General features: G+C 40.3%; 1 protein-coding gene across 1 annotated transcript; it reads left to right on the top strand.

The window, feature by feature from the left end:
- The first annotated feature begins 195 nt into the window (after window positions 1-195).
- Window positions 196-21,570, top strand: pgap1 (post-GPI attachment to proteins inositol deacylase 1). Its single transcript, XM_054615367.1, has 26 exons — window positions 196-423; window positions 1,873-2,026; window positions 6,475-6,650; window positions 7,039-7,210; window positions 8,175-8,335; window positions 8,485-8,537; window positions 8,644-8,710; window positions 8,895-9,000; window positions 9,256-9,314; window positions 9,455-9,538; window positions 10,482-10,531; window positions 10,688-10,739; window positions 10,818-10,895; window positions 11,689-11,764; window positions 11,845-11,918; window positions 12,009-12,060; window positions 12,640-12,706; window positions 12,801-12,906; window positions 13,051-13,089; window positions 13,196-13,380; window positions 13,538-13,768; window positions 13,912-14,047; window positions 14,177-14,227; window positions 14,406-14,617; window positions 15,185-15,289; window positions 15,402-21,570. Exons 1-26 carry the CDS (start codon window positions 292-294, stop codon window positions 15,538-15,540), a joined length of 2,817 nt encoding a protein of 938 aa, XP_054471342.1. The 5' UTR covers window positions 196-291; the 3' UTR covers window positions 15,541-21,570.
- Window positions 21,571-22,237: the final 667 nt, after the last annotated feature.

The raw sequence follows: 22,237 nt of genomic DNA, 5'->3' as shown, positions 1-22,237 counted from the left end.
TGAAAAATAACATGAAAGAACCCCGTAGAAGAAAACAAATCAAGCATATCATCGTGTCATTCGCTATCTGCTCTCCCATTGGTGGATTGTTTCGTGTTCATTCCTCCCATTGGCTGACAGCGGTGCCAATCACTTCCGGGTGTGCTGTTTGGTTCCTGTTGTGAGGTTCAGCCGGTGAGGATGACAGCCCGTGTGGTGTCTTGCTACGGCGAGGAGTTCGCAGAATGAGAACGGAAAACATGGAGACTGAACACTTGTGATATCTCTACAACCCGGAGTCCGAATTGAACCATGAAACTCGCCACTGTGGCCTTCTACGGGTTGGCTCTGGGGCTTCTGGCGGTCGGCCTGCGAGAGTTGCTGACTGGCTTCGAGGAGAACAGATGCAGTATGACCTATATGTTTGAATACCCGGAGTACCGGGTGAGTAGCCGGGCTAGTTGTTTCACTCTCAACGCCTCGTATAATAAGTCAACCACAAATGAGCTCGTTATGTTAGCATATTTGTAGCATATGCTAAAAAGAAATACAGCATCCTGCTAGCCTCAAATGGCTGAGTTGTTTTCTGAATCCCGACAGAGCTGGTAATGGTTGGTGTAGGGTTGAGGTGTATTTCCTCAATGGCTTCTTCACACACCTGTCTGTCTGTCTCTGTGTGTGTGTGTGTGTGTGTGTGTGTGTGTGTGTGTGTGTGTGTGTGTGTGTGTGTGTGTGTGTATTCGTCTAAGGTTTGGTTAATGGACATGGTCTCTCAAACCAGGGCTACCTGTTTTGTTGTATAGTATGTGTATTTATTGTCTGTGTCTGTAGTTGTATAGTATGTGTATTTATTGTCTGTAGTTGTATAGTATAGTATGTGTATTTATTGTCTGTGTAGTTGTATAGTATGTGTATTTAGTGTCTGTGTAGTTGTATAGTATGTGTATTTATTGTCTGTGTAGTTGTATAGTATGTGTATTTATTGTCTGTGTAGTTGTATAGTATGTGTATTTATTGTCTGTGTAGTTGTATAGTATGTGTATTTATTGTCTGTGTAGTTGTATAGTATGTGTATTTATTGTCTGTGTATTGTATAGTATAGTATGTGTATTTATTGTCTGTGTAGTTGAGCTGCTGCAACACTTGAATTTCCCCCATGGGGATCAATAAAGGAATATAATAATACCTCAGTGTCAGCACCGCTTGTGATGAAGACAATGGGTAGATGAGAAAATACATATTTCTTAAGTCTGAGGCAAATATTTGATGGAGCTTGACGTATCATTGTGACAAACCGTGATGTTTAAATAAGTTATTGTAATATTGGGATACAGCTCAATTGTCTGGTCTGCTTTTAATATTTCCATCATACTTTCATGTACTCCAAGTTGACGTCCAACACCTTAAATTTTTTCCCAGTAATTAAAAGTAGATCAAAGCAGTAGGTACTCACATTGAGAGGCTGGAAATTTAACATTTGTTGGAAATGATGTACTATGTATTTTTACCAAGTCTGGACACCACTTGTACATATAAGGGGTCAACTATACTGTAAATGTAACTTCTGACATCTCACATGAAGCCAGAATTAACCGCAGGTATTCATAATAATGCGATGAGGTGCACAGCCAGCGAGGGAGGGGTTGTCTCCCAGCTGTAGAGTAAGAGGAACACACTGCCGTTGTGTGCTTTAGAGTGAGACTGTTCCTGATGCCTTTACAGGTCTGACACATATTTAATGAACTGTCTGAGATTGATGTGACTGTAGAACTTCACCTCTTAACCCTGTGTGTGTGTGGTGTGTGGTGTGTGTGTGTGTGTGTGTGTGTGTGTGTGTGTGTGTGTGTGTGTGTGTGTGTGTGTGTGTGTGTGTGTTGCATGTTGGGTTCACAGCGTGTGGCTCTGCCTCGTCGCGTGGCCAGACTGTACCCAGCGTACGGCCTCTACCTGTATGGAGAGGGTCTGTACGCCCAGGAGACCCGATCGCTCAAACTCACCGGTGCCCCTGTGCTCTTCCTGCCTGGAAACGCAGGCAGCCACAAACAAGGTAAGTGCACAGCATTAATGGAGGGTTAAGCAACGGGAGAAAACAAGGCACGTTGGAAGTTGTGCGATTCAGCTTCGGACAGCCAACTGCACAAGAGGGAGGAGGTGCATTTTTATTCAATACGTGGATGTGCTGAGGTTGTTTGAGGACGAGAGCGTGGCTTGGTGCTTTTTGTTATTCTCTACCGGACCTGATCTACCTGCAGGCTGACTGGATTGTCCTGCACAATTTTGTACACAAGCTTTCAGTGATTGTGAGAGCTTTACCACATCCTGAAATCAAGTTTTATACAGTTTGTTTAGTGCATGCAGTGCTGGAATTAGCATGTAAACATTTAGAAAACGTATAGTAATAAAATATTACTATTAACCTATTAAAACCCAGGTGCCAACCTCCGGTTCTAAAAAGTAAAGCCAATGCTGAAGTGCCTTCAACTTGCATTCTCTCGACTGACCAGCAGGGGGCGACTCCTCTGGTTGCAACAAGAAGTCCGTATGTCCGTAAGACATGCTTGAAGTTTAGAGAACTGGTTAGTTTCGTCTGGCTTAATTGATAGATATAACTGGGTATCATCTGCATAACAATGAAAGTTTACTGAGTGTTTTCTGATAATATTCCCCAAGGGAAGCATATATAAGGTAAATAAAATAGGTCCAAGAACAGACCCCTGTGGAACTCCGTGACTAACCCTGGTTTTCATCGAGCTTTCATTGTTTACATATACAAACTGAGATCGGTCTGATAAATACGACTTAAACCAGCTAAGTGCGGTTCCTTTAATGCCTATTAGATACTCCAATCTCTGTAATAGGATTTGATGATCAAAGTACAGAGTCCTTTGTCTGAAGCTATTAGAAGGTCATTGGTAATTTTCACCAGTGCCGTCTCTGTGCTATGATTCACTCTAAATCCTGACTGAAAATCCTCAAATAAACTATTGTTATGCATAAAGTCACAGAGCTGATTTGCTACTGCTTTCTCAAGGATCTTAGAGAGGAACGGAAGGTTAGATATAGGTCTATAGTTAGCCAACACCTCTGGATCAAGAGTAGGTTTCTTAAGAAGAGGTTTAATTACAGCTAGTTTGAAGGCCTGTGGTACATGGCCCGTTAGTAAAGACAGATTGATCATTTCTAATAAAGAATTGCTAATTAAAGGTAAAACTTCCTTAAGCAGCCTAGTCGGAATCGGGTCTAAGAGACAGGTGGAAGGTTTAGACTTAGAAATAGTTAAAGTCAATTGTTGAAGGTCGATGGGAGAAAAGCCATCTAAATATATTTCAGGTTCTACAGCTGTGGATCGATCGGTACTGGTTGAGGGCAGTAGATTATACATTTTTTCTCTAATAGTTAGAATCTTATCATTAAAGAAGTTCATGAAGTCACTACTACTGAGGTTTATAGGAATACACGGCTCAACAGAGCTGTGACTCTCTGTCAGCCTGGCTACAGTGCAGAAGAGAACCCTAGGGTAGTTCTTATTTTTCTCTATTAATGCTGAATAATAGGCTGCTCTAGCATTACGGAGTGCCTTCTTATATATTTTAAGACTGTCTCGCCAGACTAACCGCGCTTCATCCACATTGGTGGAACGCCATATCATTTCAAGTTTTCGCGATATTTGCTTTAAATCGCGGGTTTGAGGATTATACCATGGAGCAAACCTCCTTTCTTTTATTAGCTTCTTTTTTAGAGGAGCTATAGAGTCTAGTGTCATTCACAGTGAGCATGCAGCACTATCAACAAGATGGTCAATCTGAGACGGACTAAAGTTAGCATAGGAGTCCTCTGTTATATTGAGCAATGGTACTGAATAAAACCCTGAAGAAATCGCTTCTTTAAATTTAGCTACAGCATCATCAGATAGACATCTAGTGTAGAAACTTTTGCCTAATGGCGTACACTCTGGTAGAACAAATTCAAAGGTTATTAGATAATGGTCCGATAAAAGAGAGACAATACCTTGCTGTTCAGAGACAATTACATTTTCTATTTCAATACCAGAACAAGGTCGAGGGTATGGTTAAAACAGTGAGTCGGTTTATGTACACACTGACAGAAGCCAATAGAATCTAATAATGAACTAAACGCAGTACTAAGGCTATCATTATACACATCCACATGAATATTAAAATCCCCTACAATAATAACTTTATCTGTCTTAAGGACTAAACTAGATAAAAACTCTGAGAATTCAGATAGGAATTCAGAATACGCACCTGGTGCACGGTACACTATAACAAATAAAATTGACTTTAATGCTTTCCCGCTCGGGTTTGAAAGACTAAGAACAAGGCTTTCAAATGAGTTGTAATTTAATTTAGGTTTAGGGTTTATTAATAGGCTTGAGTCAAAGATAGCTGCTACTCCACCTCCTCGGCCTGTGCCTCGAGGACTATGAGTATTAATATAACTTGGAGGAGTTGATTCATTAAGGCTAACGTACTCTTCATGACACAGCCAGGTTTCAGTAAGACAAAATAAATCAATACGATTATCTGATATTAAATCATTTACAAGTACACCCTTAGATGACAGAGATCTAATATTCACATTTAATTGTCCTGTTTTGATGCACTGTTGCATTGGTTGCCTTAACTTTTATTAAGTTATTTTGTATAACTACTTTAAATTTTGAAGTGGCCGTGGGGCAGACACAGTCTCTATAGGGTTTTGGGTGGGTAAATGGGTGGGTAACTGCTCCAAAGGAAGCGCAGAGAAGTGTGAAAGACTGCGACTCTGCTTCTGCTTCCTGGTCTGAACTCTGGGTCATGGATTAGGTCCACTAATGAACTGGGTCAGATTTCTAGAGATGAGATCCGCTCCATCCAAAGTAGGATGAATGCCGTCTCTCCTAATCGGACCAGGTTTTCCCCAGAAAGTATGCCAATTGTCTACGAAGCCCACATTGTTTGCAGGACACCACCTCGACAGCCAGCGGCGGAATGATGACATGCGGCTATACATCTCATCATTGACCAGATTAGGGAGAGGGCCAGAGAATACTACGGAGTCCGACATTGTCTTTGCATACGAACACACCGATTCCACGTTCAATTTAGTGACCTCCGAGCGACGTAATCGGGTGTCATTACCGCCGACGTGAATAACAATCGTACTGTATTTACGTTTAGCCTTAGCCAGCAGTTTCAAATGGGATTCTATGTCGCCCGCTCTGGCCCCGGGGATGCAGTTAACTATGGCCCCTGTCTTCGCTAACTTCACGTTTCTCAGAATGGAGCTGCCGATCACCAGAGTTGGTTTCTCAGCGGGTGTGTCGCTGAGCGGGGAAAACCGGTTAGAAACGTGAAGCGGTTGGTGGTGACCCGTGTGCTTCGACATAGAACTATGCTTCCTTCGGACAGTCACCCAGCCTCCCGGCTGCTCGGGGGTTGCCGGGGGACGGCTAGCACCGACTACGGGGGTGGGCTGGCTAACTGCAGGCCTGATATATCTTCCTCCTCTTTGCCATCAAGCCTTGTAGTTGAGCAAAAACTATTAAAACCATTAAAACCACATCAGCACCAAATGTGTGTTAATCCTCTGCTGAAAATAGTACCTGTAGAAACCCAGTTGACTCCTGATTATGTAACCTTGCTAAAGAACTACAGTGCTCAGCTGTTTCAGAAAATGACAGCCTTTTTTTTTTTTTTTTTTTTTTTTTAAAGGAAAGTATAGTATTTGTTTATTATATATTAGATTTTCACTAACATATTTACAATTGCAGCTGTAAATACTTGGCAAATCAAACCTGGACCCTTTTGGTGACATAATCTTTTCTCTAACTCATTGCTCCAGTAAAGCTCTGTGATAAGAATCCTTTCTGAGATGATGCCGGCCCCCCTGCTCTTGCTATCAGTTGTGTGTAGGAGGAGAACACCCGCGCCTTTCTTCATGTGAATACAAACACATTGCGCTGTTACACTGTGGTGTTTGTGATGGTGTTCCGTGCTCTCTGTTCTTCAGCTTTTTCTTGACCCACGTTAAGACTCCTCAAGCCGGTTTATTTTTAACAGCTGGTGTTGGACGGGCTTATTTAACTTCACATGTTACAACAGCTCGATGAGGTACCAGAATCAGATCAGGGTGTTGCTGCTATGTTTCAGGGCTCTTCCATACAAGAAAATGCTACAGACTATGTATATAGAATGAGTTTGTTTTTTTTAGGTAACAAACAGCTGCCCTGAGGATCTGAAGAAACTTAAAATATGATGACTCTAATCAATAATTAAAAATAGTAAAAATAATAATTTGCACATTACAACAATTTTTTTTATTGCAGCACATCACTTGCATTAATGCTCAGTATATACAGTGTTGATTAGTGTAGGACAAGCATGGACCCTCACATCTGTAAGATTTTATTTAAACATTTTGTTCTTAATGCTGTCTGTAGAAAACACACCTCCCCTAAACACACCATCAAAATGTCTCCTTCTCTTCTCAAAGCTCGCTCCCTGGGCTCAGTGGCCTTGAGGAAGGCCGAGAACATGGAGGGAGGTCTCCACTTCAACGTGTTCACCGTGGACTTCAACGAGGAGCTGGTGGCGCTCTACGGCGGCAGCCTGCTTAGGCAGACACACTTCCTGCATGAGAGCATTAAGGCCATCCTGAGGCTCTACAAGGTCAGGCCTCAAATACCAGCTGCTCGTCAGACAGGTTTACTTACTCTAGATGGCAGATACTGCTGGTAGAGTCATATTTCAGTGTGGGGGATAGATCTAACATTTCATCACCCGCTACATTTAAACTTTAAGGAATATAATAATCCCTCTTACTTGTACGTCTTGCAGTAGTAAATAATCTGACCTGGCAACAGTAGATAATTATAACCAATGTTAACGAGTGCATCAAAATGCACAGTTAATAGAAAATATTCGTATGTTTATCAACCTGCCTGCCTTTTATTCTCTAACTCTACTTTCTGGTAATTATATTACCCTAAATCTTTAATAAGTGGGTTAGGTTAAATTAAACTAAATAATCAGTTTTCTAATGTTCCCTGCTCCTCAGTCCCTGAAGACCCCACCTCAGAGTGTGGTGCTTGTTGGTCACTCCATGGGAGGAGTGGTGGCCCGGGCGCTCTTCACTTTGCCCCGCTTTAACACCAATCTGGTCAGCCTCATCATTACCCAGGCCTCCCCCCACCTGGCTCCGGTGCTGGCCCTGGACCCGTACCTGCTGGGTAAGGAGAACTCTTGTGCCGGTATCTCAAATGGTACACCGACACTTTGTGCTCTGAGATGTCGCCTCATTCCAAGCTAGCACCAAAACTGCTGATTGGAATACTAATCCCAATACCTTTGACCAGAGAGGAAGAGACTAATCAGTGAGATCAGCTACTGTATTGTTCAGCCTGTGTGGTAACCTGCGCTCATGTGACATTTGAACACTGAACTTTTTACATAGCAAAAAAAAAGTAACGCAATCACAGATTTTATGGTCGTACCCCCTGAGGAAACCCAAATACAGTCTTATTCTTAAATGTGAAAATTTATTATTTGTATTTGCAAATATGGCAAAAACTTTTCAAGATCATAGCTGTAATGTAAACTATGAATTCAGATAACTTAACTTTAAGTTATAATAGTTAACATTTCTGCATTAAAATGTCTAAAATTGACAAGACTTATGTAATGTATGTTGTTTAGTTGTGTACTTGTGATAACACTTATGTTTCCAACAAACCAGACACTGTCAGAGATGGACCCCTTTTATTAATTTTCAACCCACATCTTAACGATACACTTTTAATATCTTGGTTGTTTTTAACTATATATTTAAACAGGATGAAGGATCTAACGTTGTCAGAGAAACAAGCTGAGCAAAAGTTAGCCACAGCTCAGCTCACAGCCCCTCCAGGACATCCTGTGTCTGCCAAACACTGACTAAGACAAACGTATTTTTAACTTGCGTCTGCTTAAGTCCGTGTTTTTACCGGTTTTAGTTACCGCGTCTGTATGTTTTGGAGAGGAGGAGACATTTGCGGATAATAGGGCTGAATAAGCTGAGAGAAGCTGACTACAATAACGGTTAATGTGGTGAAGACAACAACTCCCTCTTTTGTTTGTCTTTTGTTTTGAGAGACCCCTATGGACAGATAATGTAACGTTGTGCATTTAACTTGTCATTGTCCCCACTCTATGTAGATTTCTACTCTGCAGTAAGACAGAAGTGGATTAACCAGGCGAAAAAGCTCAGGAACGTCACGGTTCTGTCTGTCGGGGGTGGTTACCGTGACTACCAGGTCCGCTCCGGCCTGACATCCCTGCCTTGTACCCCAGGAGACCCCAATAAGTTGTCCCTAGTGGTAAGCATTGTTTGTGAATTTGTTTAGTGGTACTGGTAGGAACTTTTCCAAGAACCCTGTAATGTTTTTAAGAAATGAAGAGCTTTACCTGCATTCAAGTGATTGAATCTCATCTTTACATTTTGTTTCAATGTCTTCTTTTTGTCAAGGTGACTGCAGTTCCCAGGACTTGGGTGTCCACTGACCATCTGTCAATCGTTTGGTAAAAGACACAGCATTATGTTTAGGCAGACTGTGTATTTCTTTAGGGCTATATTTAAATAGGATGCAGGTTATTAATATGCAGTGTATATTTCGTTGTGTTCCAGGTGCAAAGAGCTTGTTCTCGCTACTGTCAGGGCATTCTTTGACCTCATCGATCCAGAAACCAGACAGGTCAGAACAACAAACGTTAATACACATTTCAATTATTAATCTGTCTGTGAAGAAAAGTGGAGGGATGTTGTCATAGCAGAAAGACGAGTGGGACTTGTAAGCCCATAAAGTATTACATCAATGATATGTAAGCATCGCAAGCTCATGCCATCTGCTTCCAAGCTAACAAGTGTGTTCTTATTAGTTCACAGTAAACCCAGAGAAGAAAATGGCTGTACTAAACCATCACTTCATCAGACACCCTGTCAGGATGCTGGAAGAAACTGAAGACACCTCCATCTCCATCTCAGGTAAGAGATAAACACTTAATCATGACGAGGCTGGAATAAACAGAGACATTGTGCGAGTAGCTTCCATTGGTTTCCCTGTCCCTGTGCTTTTAAATCCATATCTCCACATGTGTATGCGTATTTTGGTATTCATTGTTTTGTATTATATTTGGAGTTTTTAATGACTCTATAAAGCCAATGAATGCAGTTTTGATCGAGTGACACTATTAAGGTATAACTCGTGCCTGTGTCCTTGTTTTTTTTCCCCTTTACCAGATTTTCCTGAAGCGTGGAGTGAAGTTAACACACTGCGCCTGGCTTACAGCACACCAAAGGTACCAGACTCTGTATCAATATATTAAATGGGTCATATATATATATATATATATATATATATATATATATATATATATATCCCTGATACCAACAGGAAACAAATATACCACTTGTCTTCAGTGTTGCTCTCTGTCTACAGGAAGGACAAGTCAAATACTTTCTTTTTGCCCTGTCGAGTCGCAGGAAGGCCTACAGCCATTTCTACTGCCGAAGCAACAACCTGGTGAGTTTTCAGCACCGTTGTGCTAGTCAACCATGTCGCGAGCCCTGTGTTGGACTACCGAATTGCCCACCGTATCATTAATATGTTTAGTACAGAAGCCCAGATATGGAAGTGAAAAAAAACTCTTGCTGGTAATCCATTTTCAATATCTGCTTTTTTTCTTCCATGTTCATGACTTAAAGGGACAGTTCAACCCAAAATCAAAAATCCATATCTTTTTTCTTATCTGTAATGCTTATTACCAATCTACATTGTTTTTAGTGTCAGTAGCCTAGTGTTTGAGGTATCAGCAGTAGAGATGTCTGTCTTTTCTACAATATAATGGGACAAGTATATGTATTATTATTGGGCAATCTGCTTGTGGTGCTCAAAGCAACAACATTAAAAAACTTAATGTCTCTCCAGAAATCATGACTTGGTTACTGAAGAAAATCCACAGACCTTGTTGTGAGCAGTGTCATGTAGGAACTATGAGTGAAAGAAAATAGATCCTGTTTTGGATTTTGGGGTGAACTGTTCATAAGAATAGGTGAAAAAGAGTTTTGCCAGGGTAATCTTCTAACTTTCTTAAATTACTTTTTTCACCTGCCTCCTGTTTTCACAGATGAAAATGTAACTTAGAAGAAATGGATCCTGGCTAAACTCTTTTTCACAAGCAAAGATTAAGGATTACCCTGATAAAGTGTATTGCCCACCTTTTCTTATTCATTAAACACATTAGAGTAAACTATTTGGATCAGAATTAGAAAAATGAATCACCAGAATTTTTCTTTTCTCATTTGTGTCAAAGCTTTCGTAGTTCAATGATTCATAGAGATTGAAGTAAAATTAAACATTTTGTTTTGGGAGATTTAAGTGCAATAGCCATATATCAAAATAAAGCATAAACCAAAGTAATCTGTACTCAAAATGCAATTATGTTTCTGATTCGTTGTTTCGACAGGAGATGACTAGCTGGGTTTACGGCTGCGTGAACAAGAACAGTTCCTCGTGGTAAGAATATGATAAAAGTGCATCTCTTTACCCACCTTACATCTTCTATCCACATCTCAGTTTTTCCACCGTCCCCAATTTGTTGTTTGTCTTATATTATAGTAGGTGACGAATGTATTTCTGTTTCTCTTCACTTGTGCTCTCTGAATTTTCCAGTGTGAGTGCGGTGGATCTGTCCATGGGAACTGAGCTTCTGCCACCCTACAAGGTAATCCTCCCCTGAGACAGCGTCCAGTCCAGTCTGAGCTTCTGTTGGTTACTTACAACTGTCTGTAATCCTCCTCAGGTCCTGATTCTGAGTCTCAGTGACTTGTCTTCAGTTACTCACCTGGTTGTTTCGGCCTCCAATCTCAATGGCAAGCAGGTACATTGAAAATGAGAACTCACTTCTCTCTGAAGATAAGATAGGTCTCTCTCAGTTCTTTGTCCGTCCATCTTCGGGTCTACTGTAAGGGAAGACACAATAACAGGACATAAGAGTCAACTTATATCTTCTGTGAGGCTGTAACTCTGCAATGCTGGGTTTTGAGCTGAATGCCAAAGACAACATGCTAACACGCACAGTTGGTGATGCGTCTTCCATCAGTGGTTGGTCTGCCAGAGAGAGTAGGCGGAGCTAACACAGAGGACATGCTCTAAAACTTACTTTTGTGTAAAGCTGTCAAACTGTTTTCTCTAAGTCTCTTCCAGCCCTGCATGTAAACTTTAACTATTGGCCAACAAACAAAAAAGAGCGATGACTACAGACGATGAAACTTCAAAAACAAGTGAAAGTCAGATCCTCACACATCTGTCGACAAAGAGAACAAAACAGATGTTTGAGATTGTAACCTAAAGCATGTTGGCATGTTAACATAATTTTAATTTGAAAAGCACAGCTGAGGTTTTTGGTCTTAAACCAGAGTATAAACCTGTTTTGAACAGATGATGGCACAAGAGGAAAGGTCAGCAAACCGTGAATGCAAGTACAAAACAAAAGCCGCCAGTGTAATCAGAATGTAGGGTTCAAGCTATTTAAAAGAGTTACTTGTGGAATGTTAAAGCCTGAGACAACCCAGAAAAAGTGGCCACAAGAACAGACAAGGAGAACCCTTACCTTGAAATATCACGAATTTGAATCTATACAAATAACATTACAAAATGTGTCTTGTCCACAGTTCACAGTGGAATGCGAGTGGCAGAGACAAGAATCTCAGACTCTGTCTCTCCCAATGCCACATGTTCTGTCCTTTGGTGAGTAGTGTGACTGCTGATATGAATTCTCTAAAACTTGGGAGATAAAAGTTCTTTTTCAGTGACTGTTGGTTTTCCAGGTTTGTCTGTCAGCGACGTTTCGGTCAACTTCTCTGGACTTCTTCACACCATCAAGCTGCAACACTTTCACCAGGTAGCTTTCATTGTTTCATTAGGCGCTTGCTCAACTCCGTATCTCTGTTCCTACTGTGTCACTAAACTTTAAACGCGTCTGTGTCTTTAGGTCTATCAGGCTTTCAGGATTAGTGTTGCAAGCCAGTGCAAAGTAAATAAAGGTAAGTTTGTCATGTGATACATATGCATACGAAATTCAGTTGTAGCCCATTTGTAACACAACAAACGCATGACAAACAAAACAAAAACAGCAGTGCATCCATGTGCTGCTTTTTCTTTTTTAATTTGCATCATAAGGAATATAAACGGCAGCAACCAAAATTATTTTCTGGGCAGATAATATGGCCGACATCTTCACATTAAAAGTTCAACATTAGGAAAACATTCTCCATCAACTTTCACTGTGTTTGAACACCAAGCATCATTGATGTAAACCCAAAGTCCACCTCCTCTCGTCCCACCTGAGTCCTGCTCTCTGTCCTGCTGTCCGCCCGTCAAGTGCAGCTTGAAGCCAGGTCAAGAAAAAAGGTTTAAACTGCCCCAAAAAAATGTCACCCGTTTTCCCCGGGTCACAAAGTTAAGGAACTCAGAAAGATGATACAGGTAAAACCTTAGTTTAACCTGTAGCAAGTAATAAACATTTAGATTAGGTTTTTTTTGTCACACGCCTCTCAGGGCTTCCAGAGGAGACACGTGCACATGTTGAAATGAAACAATGATCATTGTATGTCTGTCTGCAGATAGACTGCCCAATGTGTACAGAATACACGTGCCGTGGTTTCGAGAGGACTCTTTAACTACAGCCAGGTCAGTGCTGTCGGCGTCTGTTCCTTCTCGTTCTGGCAGATTTACATGTCATATTCACGGTTTCTGTCATAACTTTATGTGATCTGTCTGCCAGTGTGCCATCAGTGACTGAGATCTCAGGGATGCTCCACACAAGTCGTCCAGACAACGCCTCAGGTGTCCTCCTTCAGCTCCACACCGCCCCCAACTGCCAATATAAGGTACTCCTCCTCAGGTGCTGGAAAGAGCCAAAGCCTTCTTCTTCCTGCACACCCTGTTGACAATTCATCATGACAAACATGTTTTTATCATCAAAAAAGAGTTTAAAGCATGACGCTAATTCAATTATGTGATTATAACCTCAGGTGTCAGTGAGGACTTCATTACCCAGGGTGCTGGGACAGGTACAGCTTTCTTGTCTTTTCCCATTTCTGTTTGTTTTTGTTTTTGTTTAAATGAAAACAGCCTTACCTGTATTGGTCTTCCGACCTGCTCTCTCTAATCTGACAGATACTGAGGTTCTGTGGTCCCATGGTGCCGGTGTACACAGCTGTCACGCTGCTCCAGGCCTGTGGGGGGCAGCTGTCCTCCATCCTGAAGTCAAGGCGAGCTGCAGACATGAGCCAGGTGGTGGCCAAAGGTCTGCAGCCTCACAAAGTCAATCTCCCCGTCTTTATTCTGCACATCTTACTTAGGTAGGCTTTGGAAGTCTGATGTTAAATAAAGGGTGAACAATCAATCTTGACCATGAAAAAAGTAGTTTGACAAAAATAACTCAAGGTCCTATGTTTTATGAAGATACCTGGATATTCTCAATCTCTAATAAATCTTACTTTTCCTTCCTCCCCTCAGCTGTAGCTGGTTTCAAGATGTCTGGTCATTTCTTTATCTCCCCCCTATGGATGCCCTCCCCTCAACCCACCCTGATGGTGGTACTCTTGAGGATGCAGCACCGGTCGAAGAATGGCCCCTCTTCCTGTCCCCTCTTCTTTACATCTTGGGGGCAGCCGTGGCGTACTGGGGCAGCGCGCTGCTCCGTCTCATCATGCGACTGATCTCACTTATATTAGCTCCACTCCACAGGTATGGTTGGACATTTAAGCAAGGGCATTGTGATCTGAAACTGTAAAAGGATGGTCTTCAGGCTCTGTGAATATGTATTACCATACCCATTCTTAAGTGTCTCATACAATGTGAGTTACCTGTGAACCTCCTTTTCTATGCAGACCATCTGTGTCTAGAGACTGTGGCACCCTGGGACTCCGGACCCAGCTCCTCATCACTCTGTGTCTGACTGTTATAGGAGGGGTGTCCTGCGGGGCGCTGTCCATCTTTGCTGCCTTTCTGCTCCACCTTTACAGGGTGAGTCTTAGCAATGGGCATACAGATGAAGCCCTTCCCAGCTTTTAACAGAGTGGCATCAAAAATCAAACCAAAGACTCTGATTGTCCCTTTCTCTACATATATATCTCTCTTTGTTTGGGTTTTCAGTTACTGAGGCTACAGATGACAGAAAGATCCTTGAGTCACATGTTGAATCTGGTAAGATTTCCAGGTTGAACTGTATTGATCCAATCTCACCAGCCAGCAGCAGGCGGTCAGTTCGATGATATTGTGGTTGCTTGTGATTTGAATGCAGAGTCAGGGTTTCATAATATATTAGTTTGATTCTTGTCAAATGACAGTAGGAAGTAAATTAAGTTTTTCACCATCTTTCCAGGCACCGCGGAAGCACAGAGAAGCCGAGAACGGCATCGTCGATGCAGAATCTCTGAGCAAGTCTAAAGAATGTAATGGCGCCCCCCTGCTGTCTGAGTGTGCTCTGCAGGAGGTGAGGGACGACTTGCAGCTCCACCTCTGCCTATCTGCACTCTTCACGCTTCCTGTCATGCTCATCGCACCCTCACTCCTCCACTGGATCCGCAACCTGAGGTACAGTATGAAAATACAAGGACAGCATGAGGGTCCCATTGACCAAGACACACAAGGCTGTGTTTATTAGATAGTGTGTTGTTTCTGTGCCTCACTCAGGACATTTTTGGCTATTCATTTTTATTTTACTTATTTTATAGCAAATACTTCACTGATAAATGTACTATATACATTTCTGGGTACTTACAAAGAAGGCCCATTCATTTGTAGATGCTTTAGAAACAATCTTAAAAATCTTCATTTGAGTAAACAAATGTAAAATATGTAATGAACTGAATCCGGCTGTTGACTCTTATCAAGCACTAAGGTCGCTGGTGTGTCTCATCTCCACCTCTGATTCGTTTGTAGAGCTGAAACAGGACTTTCCTAGCAAGTAGCATAGCAAGTTTACTTCATGGTTATTTAGTCAGATCAATATCCGTATATTAGTATTAATATATTTCCCGCAAGGTTTAATGACAATATGGCAAATGAATGCTGAAACGCATAACGTAATAGTTGATGTTCAATAAAAAGGTGAGGAGGTGATGGGTAAAATGAACGGGTGTTTGTTGTGATCCTCTGCAGGTATTCCACCCAGCTGGATCCTGACCCTTGTTGGCCATGCAGCGTGCCTCTAATCATTGTGTACATCCTGCTTATTAACTGCAACACTTTAAAACTCAGCAACAGGTAAGAGCACTTCGTCACCAACACACACACATTCACTATCCGATTTATCATCCTGTCAGAGTTGAGGGGAATTCTGCAGCAGTTCCCAACTTTTTTCCTCCATCTCTTTCAGTAAACTCCTGCCTCTGACGTCTTGCCTCTCGCTCCCCTTGTCCATTGCCATGGTGACGTTCTCTCCACTCCACCTCTACAGAGTCACCTACTTCCTGTTGGCGGCACTCGTCCCCATGGCCTTGTGTTGCCTGCTCTGACGGTATCTGGCCCGTTTCGGTGCACATCTCTACCATAATAAGCCTTTCTCTAAATTACAGCCCGTCTCCCTGAAGCTGCTCGAGAACCATTCGTTCCAGGAAGACGTGCTCTATCTCGCTGCCGTGGAGCAGAGCCATAGACATACATAGCTTGGGGAACTGTGCGCTCGATGTTGGCACTAAAAGCTCTTTGGCAATTACACAATGTTTTTCAAATAAGAGGATGTAATGGCCTTGGACCATTTGGTGTGAATATGGCTCTGAAGGATTGACCTGAAACCAAGTTTGCCTTACTCTGTATATCTATAGCTCTGCCTTCAAGGAGCAACAACTCCACAACCAGTGAAGCTACTGATACTAGAGATTCTTAACAGGGTGTTACTGTTCAAATGTGTTCTTTTTCTTTTTGTTGTTTCCAGTGGCAGTGTCACACATTCCCTCTGTGAGAAAAACCCAAAGTTATCATGTTTACATTCTCCCATATTCACCTTTTTGATCCAGAACGATGACAATGGCGGCAAATTAAAGGTTTGCACTGGAAAAGGCGTATTTTTCAGAAGAAGAAAGTTACGATCTACTCCTTGTAACTCTAAAATACTGTGGTGTAGCCAAACAAATTTGTTAAGGAATTGGCACATAAATGTGTCTTGCTTTGTTTTTGGGTTTTTTTGCATTGCGCTTCGCCTTCAGGTAGCGCTGCACCGAATAGTGAAGAAGGTTTCACACATAATCTACGCATTTGAATCTTAATCAATATTCAAATGCTTTCTCATTTTTGTTGCATATCTATCTATTCTGTTTTAACCCGGTATGTGTGCACAGTTGCAGATGAAGATAATTAATTATATACCATTTTAATAATTAGATTCCTGCGGTGGCTGCTTATAATTGTTTCTGCCTCATACCATCCGAACATTTCCAATAACTCCAGAGCATTGGAAAGTTCAAACATCAAATCTTATTGATAAAAAGATAGATGTCATAATTTCCAAAATTTCCCCACATTTGTTAATCTAATGAAGTCTACTGCTTTAATCCATGTTTGTTGGTGTTTAGCCTTTCAAGAACAACTTTTTCCGCTGTCGTCAAAAAACAGTTTGCTCTCTTTCTTGCTGCAAACAAAGCACCCATATTCATGGGGCGGCCTAGCAGCAATCTAACAATACCGAAAAGTACACCAATATAACCACAATAACAAAAAATATATATTTTCTCTCTTTTTTTTTTAAGGTGATGATGTCGTAAAATATTAGGAATAATAAGCAATTGAAGCTTTATTTGAAAACCTCAAAAGTAGCTTTGAATGTAACAAAAAAACGTTCAGTACAACCCTACCTTCAGGTCTCTCATTCTTTTATTCTCTCACTAAGGCAACAACGACTGTTAAATAAGCAGCAGGATAAGGGCTTGATTAAAATAAGCGCCTAATAGTCTTTTGGCCAGAAATAATTGTGATTTATTTTCAAACTTGTAAGAAATGAGCCAAGAACTGAAAGGTAGAGGGCAAATAGGAATTTCAGAATGATCTAAAAATTAATATGTTGGTGTTGTTGCATGTGCAAGAGCCTTGTCTCTCTATTTCAAATAATCTAAACCAGTCCAACTCAACAAGTTCTCTTGATATATTAATTTAAAGTCAGGTTCACAGCACTGCCTCCATCAGTACAATTCCACAGTTTCTCTTTATCAGAATTATTGTTCTCACTCTTCTGTTTTTTTGTAGCTACTGTCAATTTCCCTGCACAGATGTGTCAAATCAGCTCTTAGCTCCCCAGTACATTTGTGACTAAAGTAAAGTGGGAAAGTAAAAACAAACATCTACAATTCATTATGAATTGACAATATATTTAATAGCAAAAGTACCACTACTAAGTTAATAGCAGGAGACCTGTGGGAGCAGTTCCACAGTCTATGACTGGGTTTACATGCACACTACTGTCCTTGTGTTCATGTAACAGTCGAGTTGTTAGCATGTCTCTCAGTTAAATATTTTTCATATCCAGTTTTACAAAATCTGAACAAACACCTAGAAAGTTGGATTTGTTTTTACTTTAACATCACAGTATTCTTCTGTTGATCAATTTAAAAAGATTTAATTTTGTAAAACAATGAGACATGAAAACATTCAGAGGAATGGGAAGACTTCATGGACAGCGCCGTAGTGCTGATCCAGTGACCTCCATGACAGGAGCCTAATTGGCGGTAATGCACAGGTGTTGACTGGTTAAATGCGATCGCGCCGAAAGTTAATGAGGTGATTGGGAGATAAATATGCTAAACAGACAAATTAGCATCAGGGGATGGCACTCATCATAAATATTCATGGAGTAGTTTTATGTTATGGACACGCAGTAGCATGCTACGGACAAAGCCAGTCCCTGAGGTTTCCTAATGACTATAATCAGAATGTGCTCGTTGGTAATTTGATACAATGAAGCAGAAGCTAAACATCGTTCTCAGTGAAGTGTCGGACTAGCAAGGTTCAAAAAGCAGATTACTTACTAAGCCTGGGATTTATGTTCAGTGGAGGATTATGGGATGTCTGTTTGGTATTGCAGCTGATCCACAGTATGATTGGAGCTTCAAACTGCAACTTCAAGCTTTCAACGGAAAAGTGTTTGAACTCCATATTGTGAATGGAATTGCTGAAGTGTCTTGTATTTCATGGTTACTGGTTATGAAGGCACTGGTCTTAATGGGATGTGCACAGGTGAATACTTAGGACCAAGGATACCACCACCTTATGTCTTACTTTTATTTTTGTTTTTAAATACCTTTTCATCGAAAACGGATCACAAAACTACTGGTCTGTGTGTCCTTTTGCAAGTCTTGAAATAAAAACAAACTTATTTTTTGAATGGTTTTTTTCTTAATATGTAAGAGCAGAGTTCTTGTGGTTCCAATTTTATCCATTCAAGAACAAATTAGAAGATGAGGCTGGGGTTGCTCTTCATTTTTCTTGTTGTCAACCAAAGCCAACAGTGTGGGAGTGCATCTCAATACTATTGCTTCCTAATGATGATGTTGCAAAGAAAGAAAAAAAACCGCTCACAAACATATCGTTTTGTTTTATTGGAAAAAAAGGCTCAGCAATCTCCTAAAACAGCCGGGAACTGTAGTTATTATTTAAAGTTACTCAAACAGGAGTAAATAGTGAAATTGTTGGGGACTATTTTCAGCTGTTGATTAATACACAAAGATATAGGAGGCTTTAGATATACAGGCAATACCTATTAGTAGAATCAATTAGTTGGTGTTGGTCTCCTATTGGGTTTTGTTGAAATAAAGAGAAATACAGAAAATCACCAGACTTATCCTTTTAATGCCAGGTGATATAAGAAGAGGATGCTTGAAGCTTTGGAATTTTTGAATTGCGTCATACCGTCATCATGATAATCATGATCATCGTGATGAACTGTTTCCTGTGAGGTGGTGTGTGTTGTTCTGGCACGTAGGTTTGACTGTTGTTGATTCTTAGACTTCCGTTCTGTTAGCCATTAACTTGTATAAGCCGGTTAACTGTTGCACTCCCTCTGATGGCCCTTAGTTGTAGAGTTTTATATCTTACCTTTTATGTTTTTCAGAAAACGTGATTTAGAAAACATTTTAAATACCTGAAAATGTATGAAACACAACTAACAACTAGCGATTTAAAGTATGTCTACTGCATGACAGACGATCGATTGATCTACCACAACTGGAGTTTCATTTCACTATTTTTTTATCCTTATATTTTGTACTTGATGCCTCTGCGTTAAAAAATGGTGTCTTACTGCTTTGTCCCTCGTCCTCCTGCTGTTGCTCACACCCCCTCATGTCAGTGAAGCAGCTGCTGTGCCTTTCTGCTTCTTCGTGTATGCAGCAGTGCGTCTGTCTCATACCTGCTAGTAGGTTTAAAACCATTCAGTCCTCAGCAGCAGTGTCTTTGCTGAGTGATAAAGGCCCACAGTGAATGTAAGTGTGCTTCTCTGGTTCTGTGTGAATGTGTTTACTCACGGAAACATTTCTGCAACACGCTAGTATGATTTGAGACTTGCGTGGCTTTATAAAACACTAAAGATAAGTTCATTAGGGACCAATCACTCTTGCCCCTTTTTGAGCAAGCATACAATCATATACGTCAGCATGCTCTGCAAAGACACAGCTGTTGTTCCCCAATGTGAATGTACCCGCACCGAATGTCTCCACGTGTTTGGATTTTAATGGAGTTACTAGTGATGTAAGTGATCAGCTTTCCTGTGCACTCGTCCGTTTGGTGCCGTTTTAGTGCTTTGAGATGCACATCATCTCCCTCTTGTGAATTGGTGGCAAACACTACTTTGTAGAACAAATTAGTAGAGATGAAAGCTGTGTGTTTTTTTTATTTTTTATTAATATAAATGTGATTTTTATCGGTCTTCACTGTGATCATGTCATAGTTCCAGATTTACACGTGAGGGATTTCTTTCCAAACTGAAAAAAATCATCACTTGGGGGGTAAAACAAACAAAAAAAGTGACATTTCCTCAGACAAAATGATGTTTTGGAATATTAGGCATTTAAACTGAGGTTACGTTTTGTGCTTTTGTCTTATATTTTAGAGTAGGACAGAAAATCAGCTCCTTGAATACTTCCAGAATGAGGTTATAACTTTAATGTTGGAGTGAATTAACACCAGGAATCAAAGTCTACATTTCATTAGCACTCAAGTTTAAATACTGCCATTTTTATAACCTGTAAAACAAACAACGGTCCTGTTGCTCTCTTGTTGGAGTGCAGCTGTGAAATGTGTCAATATATCATGTATTCATTTTGAGTTACATATTTTGAACTCCGACAAAAGGATATTTTACAGGAAGAAACAAGTAAATACTTTATCCACATTAACTTTAATGCTAGTTATTCTCTTTTTATTAAAATGGGTCTGGGTGTGCAAAAAGATGAAGTTGATTTATGGAAATGAAGTAAAGTGTAGCTTATTGTCCAATAACTTTCCTGTCTTGGTAGTACAGTAGGTGATACCTCAGACCATGTTTTGGTATCTTATTTTACTATCAATCAAATGTACATCATGCAGCATATAGTAGGATAAAAACATAAAATAGCCTAAAGACAGATATCAGACAGTTAAGAGATTTCTCCCCTCTTTGTGTGAGCTCCTTCATGTTTCCTAAGCTTTATTAGCAATTGAATCAAAACACACTTAAGAAAAATAATCCATCACCTGCTCCACTCACTCCACTCATCCATCCTGCATAAACTTGAGCTGAAAACAAAGACAAGGCTCTCAGTTCAACTTACTGAAAACGAGTTGCTCAGTCAGACCAAATTCCCTTTCAGAATCGAGCATTTTAACAGCTTTTTTTATTGAGCATTTAGGAAGTTTATTCCAATGTTGAATCAGCATGAGTCATCTGATGGTCCCAGCACATACATCTCGCATTTAGGTAAACTGTCGTGCAATACCACAGTATGACATGACTAACAACAAGATAACCAACATTGAACTCTATCAAAACCATCATCAAACCTGGTCGTTGTCACATTGGTTGTTTGTATTCACTATTACTTTCTTTACCAAGTATTGAAAAATGTCATTAAATAAGACCTTTCTTTTCCACTGTCTATGTGATGATATGGAGGTAAAAATTATTTAAAATGTTTACTACTGTTTTTAAGTGCTTTATAAGTCTGGTAACCCTATCAGTTTGTCTTTATTCTGCTTCTGCCTAGAGTGACTTTAAAACCTGTAACCTCCTGCTGGCTGGTCCTTGTTGTGCAGAAATAATTAGTCCTCCGACCTTTGCTAATACACTGCAACAGGCCGTCAGATGAAAGAAGAGAAAATGTACCTTATCTGAGGGGTTGTTTTCTTTTATTTGTATTTTCTTCCGAGGCTCTGGTGTGGAAGAGTATTTTCTCCTCAGGTTTAGGCATTATTGTGTCAAAATTGATTGCTTTGATGTTTTTTTATATTTCTCACATTTGTATCTGATGTCATTGTAAATGGGGTAAACTGTGCAATTTTTGGCACTATTGTTGTTGCAATAAAACAAAGAAAAATAACTGTTGTTTATAATTTTATTATTATAGAATTGTTATGGATAGGAGTATGAAATGAATATACTTTAAAGTCCTGCCACACCCAAACAGATGTTTTCACTTAATTTTATTCACTTATTTGACTTCTGCTGTGGTTGAAGGTAGGTGGAGCTGCTCTGCAAAATCATCGACATGAATTAAAAATAATTATACATTACATTTACATTACATTACAGTCATTTAGCAGACGCTTTTATCCAAAGCGACTTACAGGAAGTGTATTCAACATAGGTATTCAAGAGAACTACTAGTCACCAGAAGTCATAAGTGCATCTCCTTTCTTAAACAAGCATCTTAAAGCATAAACCAGAGCAAAAGTATAGTGCAGAGGCAAATTACTACGAAAACAATAATTGCAACAGACTAATACGAATATAATAAGTGCTACAAACTACTACGAATAGGATAAGTGCAGTAAACAAATACAAATTCAATAAGTGCAGCGAACTGATACAAATACAGTAAGTGCAACAAACAAATACAGTAAGTGCAACAATTATAAAGGTTTAATTTGTCACACTTTAACAGATGCAACATGTGTGGGTGGGTTATGTTACTCAAACACTAGAAGGACACAAGGCTGGTCTAAACACTCGTCGGAGTATACCCTGGTACC

This window comes from Anoplopoma fimbria, chromosome 16 (genome assembly GCF_027596085.1).
Source record: "Anoplopoma fimbria isolate UVic2021 breed Golden Eagle Sablefish chromosome 16, Afim_UVic_2022, whole genome shotgun sequence".
In the NCBI taxonomy this organism is placed as follows: Eukaryota; Metazoa; Chordata; class Actinopteri; order Perciformes; family Anoplopomatidae; genus Anoplopoma; species Anoplopoma fimbria.
Note: the sequence above shows the minus strand (reverse complement) of the source record. Positions and strands in the feature narration are given on the sequence as shown.

What these genes read in the sequence shown, in the direction of transcription:
- pgap1 (XM_054615367.1), top strand. Translation starts at nt 292, where the DNA reads ATGAAACTCGCCACTGTGGCCTTCTACGGGTTGGCTCTGGGGCTTCTG. An exon ending in CCATCCTGAGGCTCTACAAG is followed by an intron (nt 6,651 to 7,038) that starts GTCAGGCCTCAA and finishes CCTGCTCCTCAG; the next exon opens with TCCCTGAAGACCCCACCTCA. An exon ending in AACAAGAACAGTTCCTCGTG is followed by an intron (nt 10,532 to 10,687) that starts GTAAGAATATGA and finishes TGAATTTTCCAG; the next exon opens with TGTGAGTGCGGTGGATCTGT.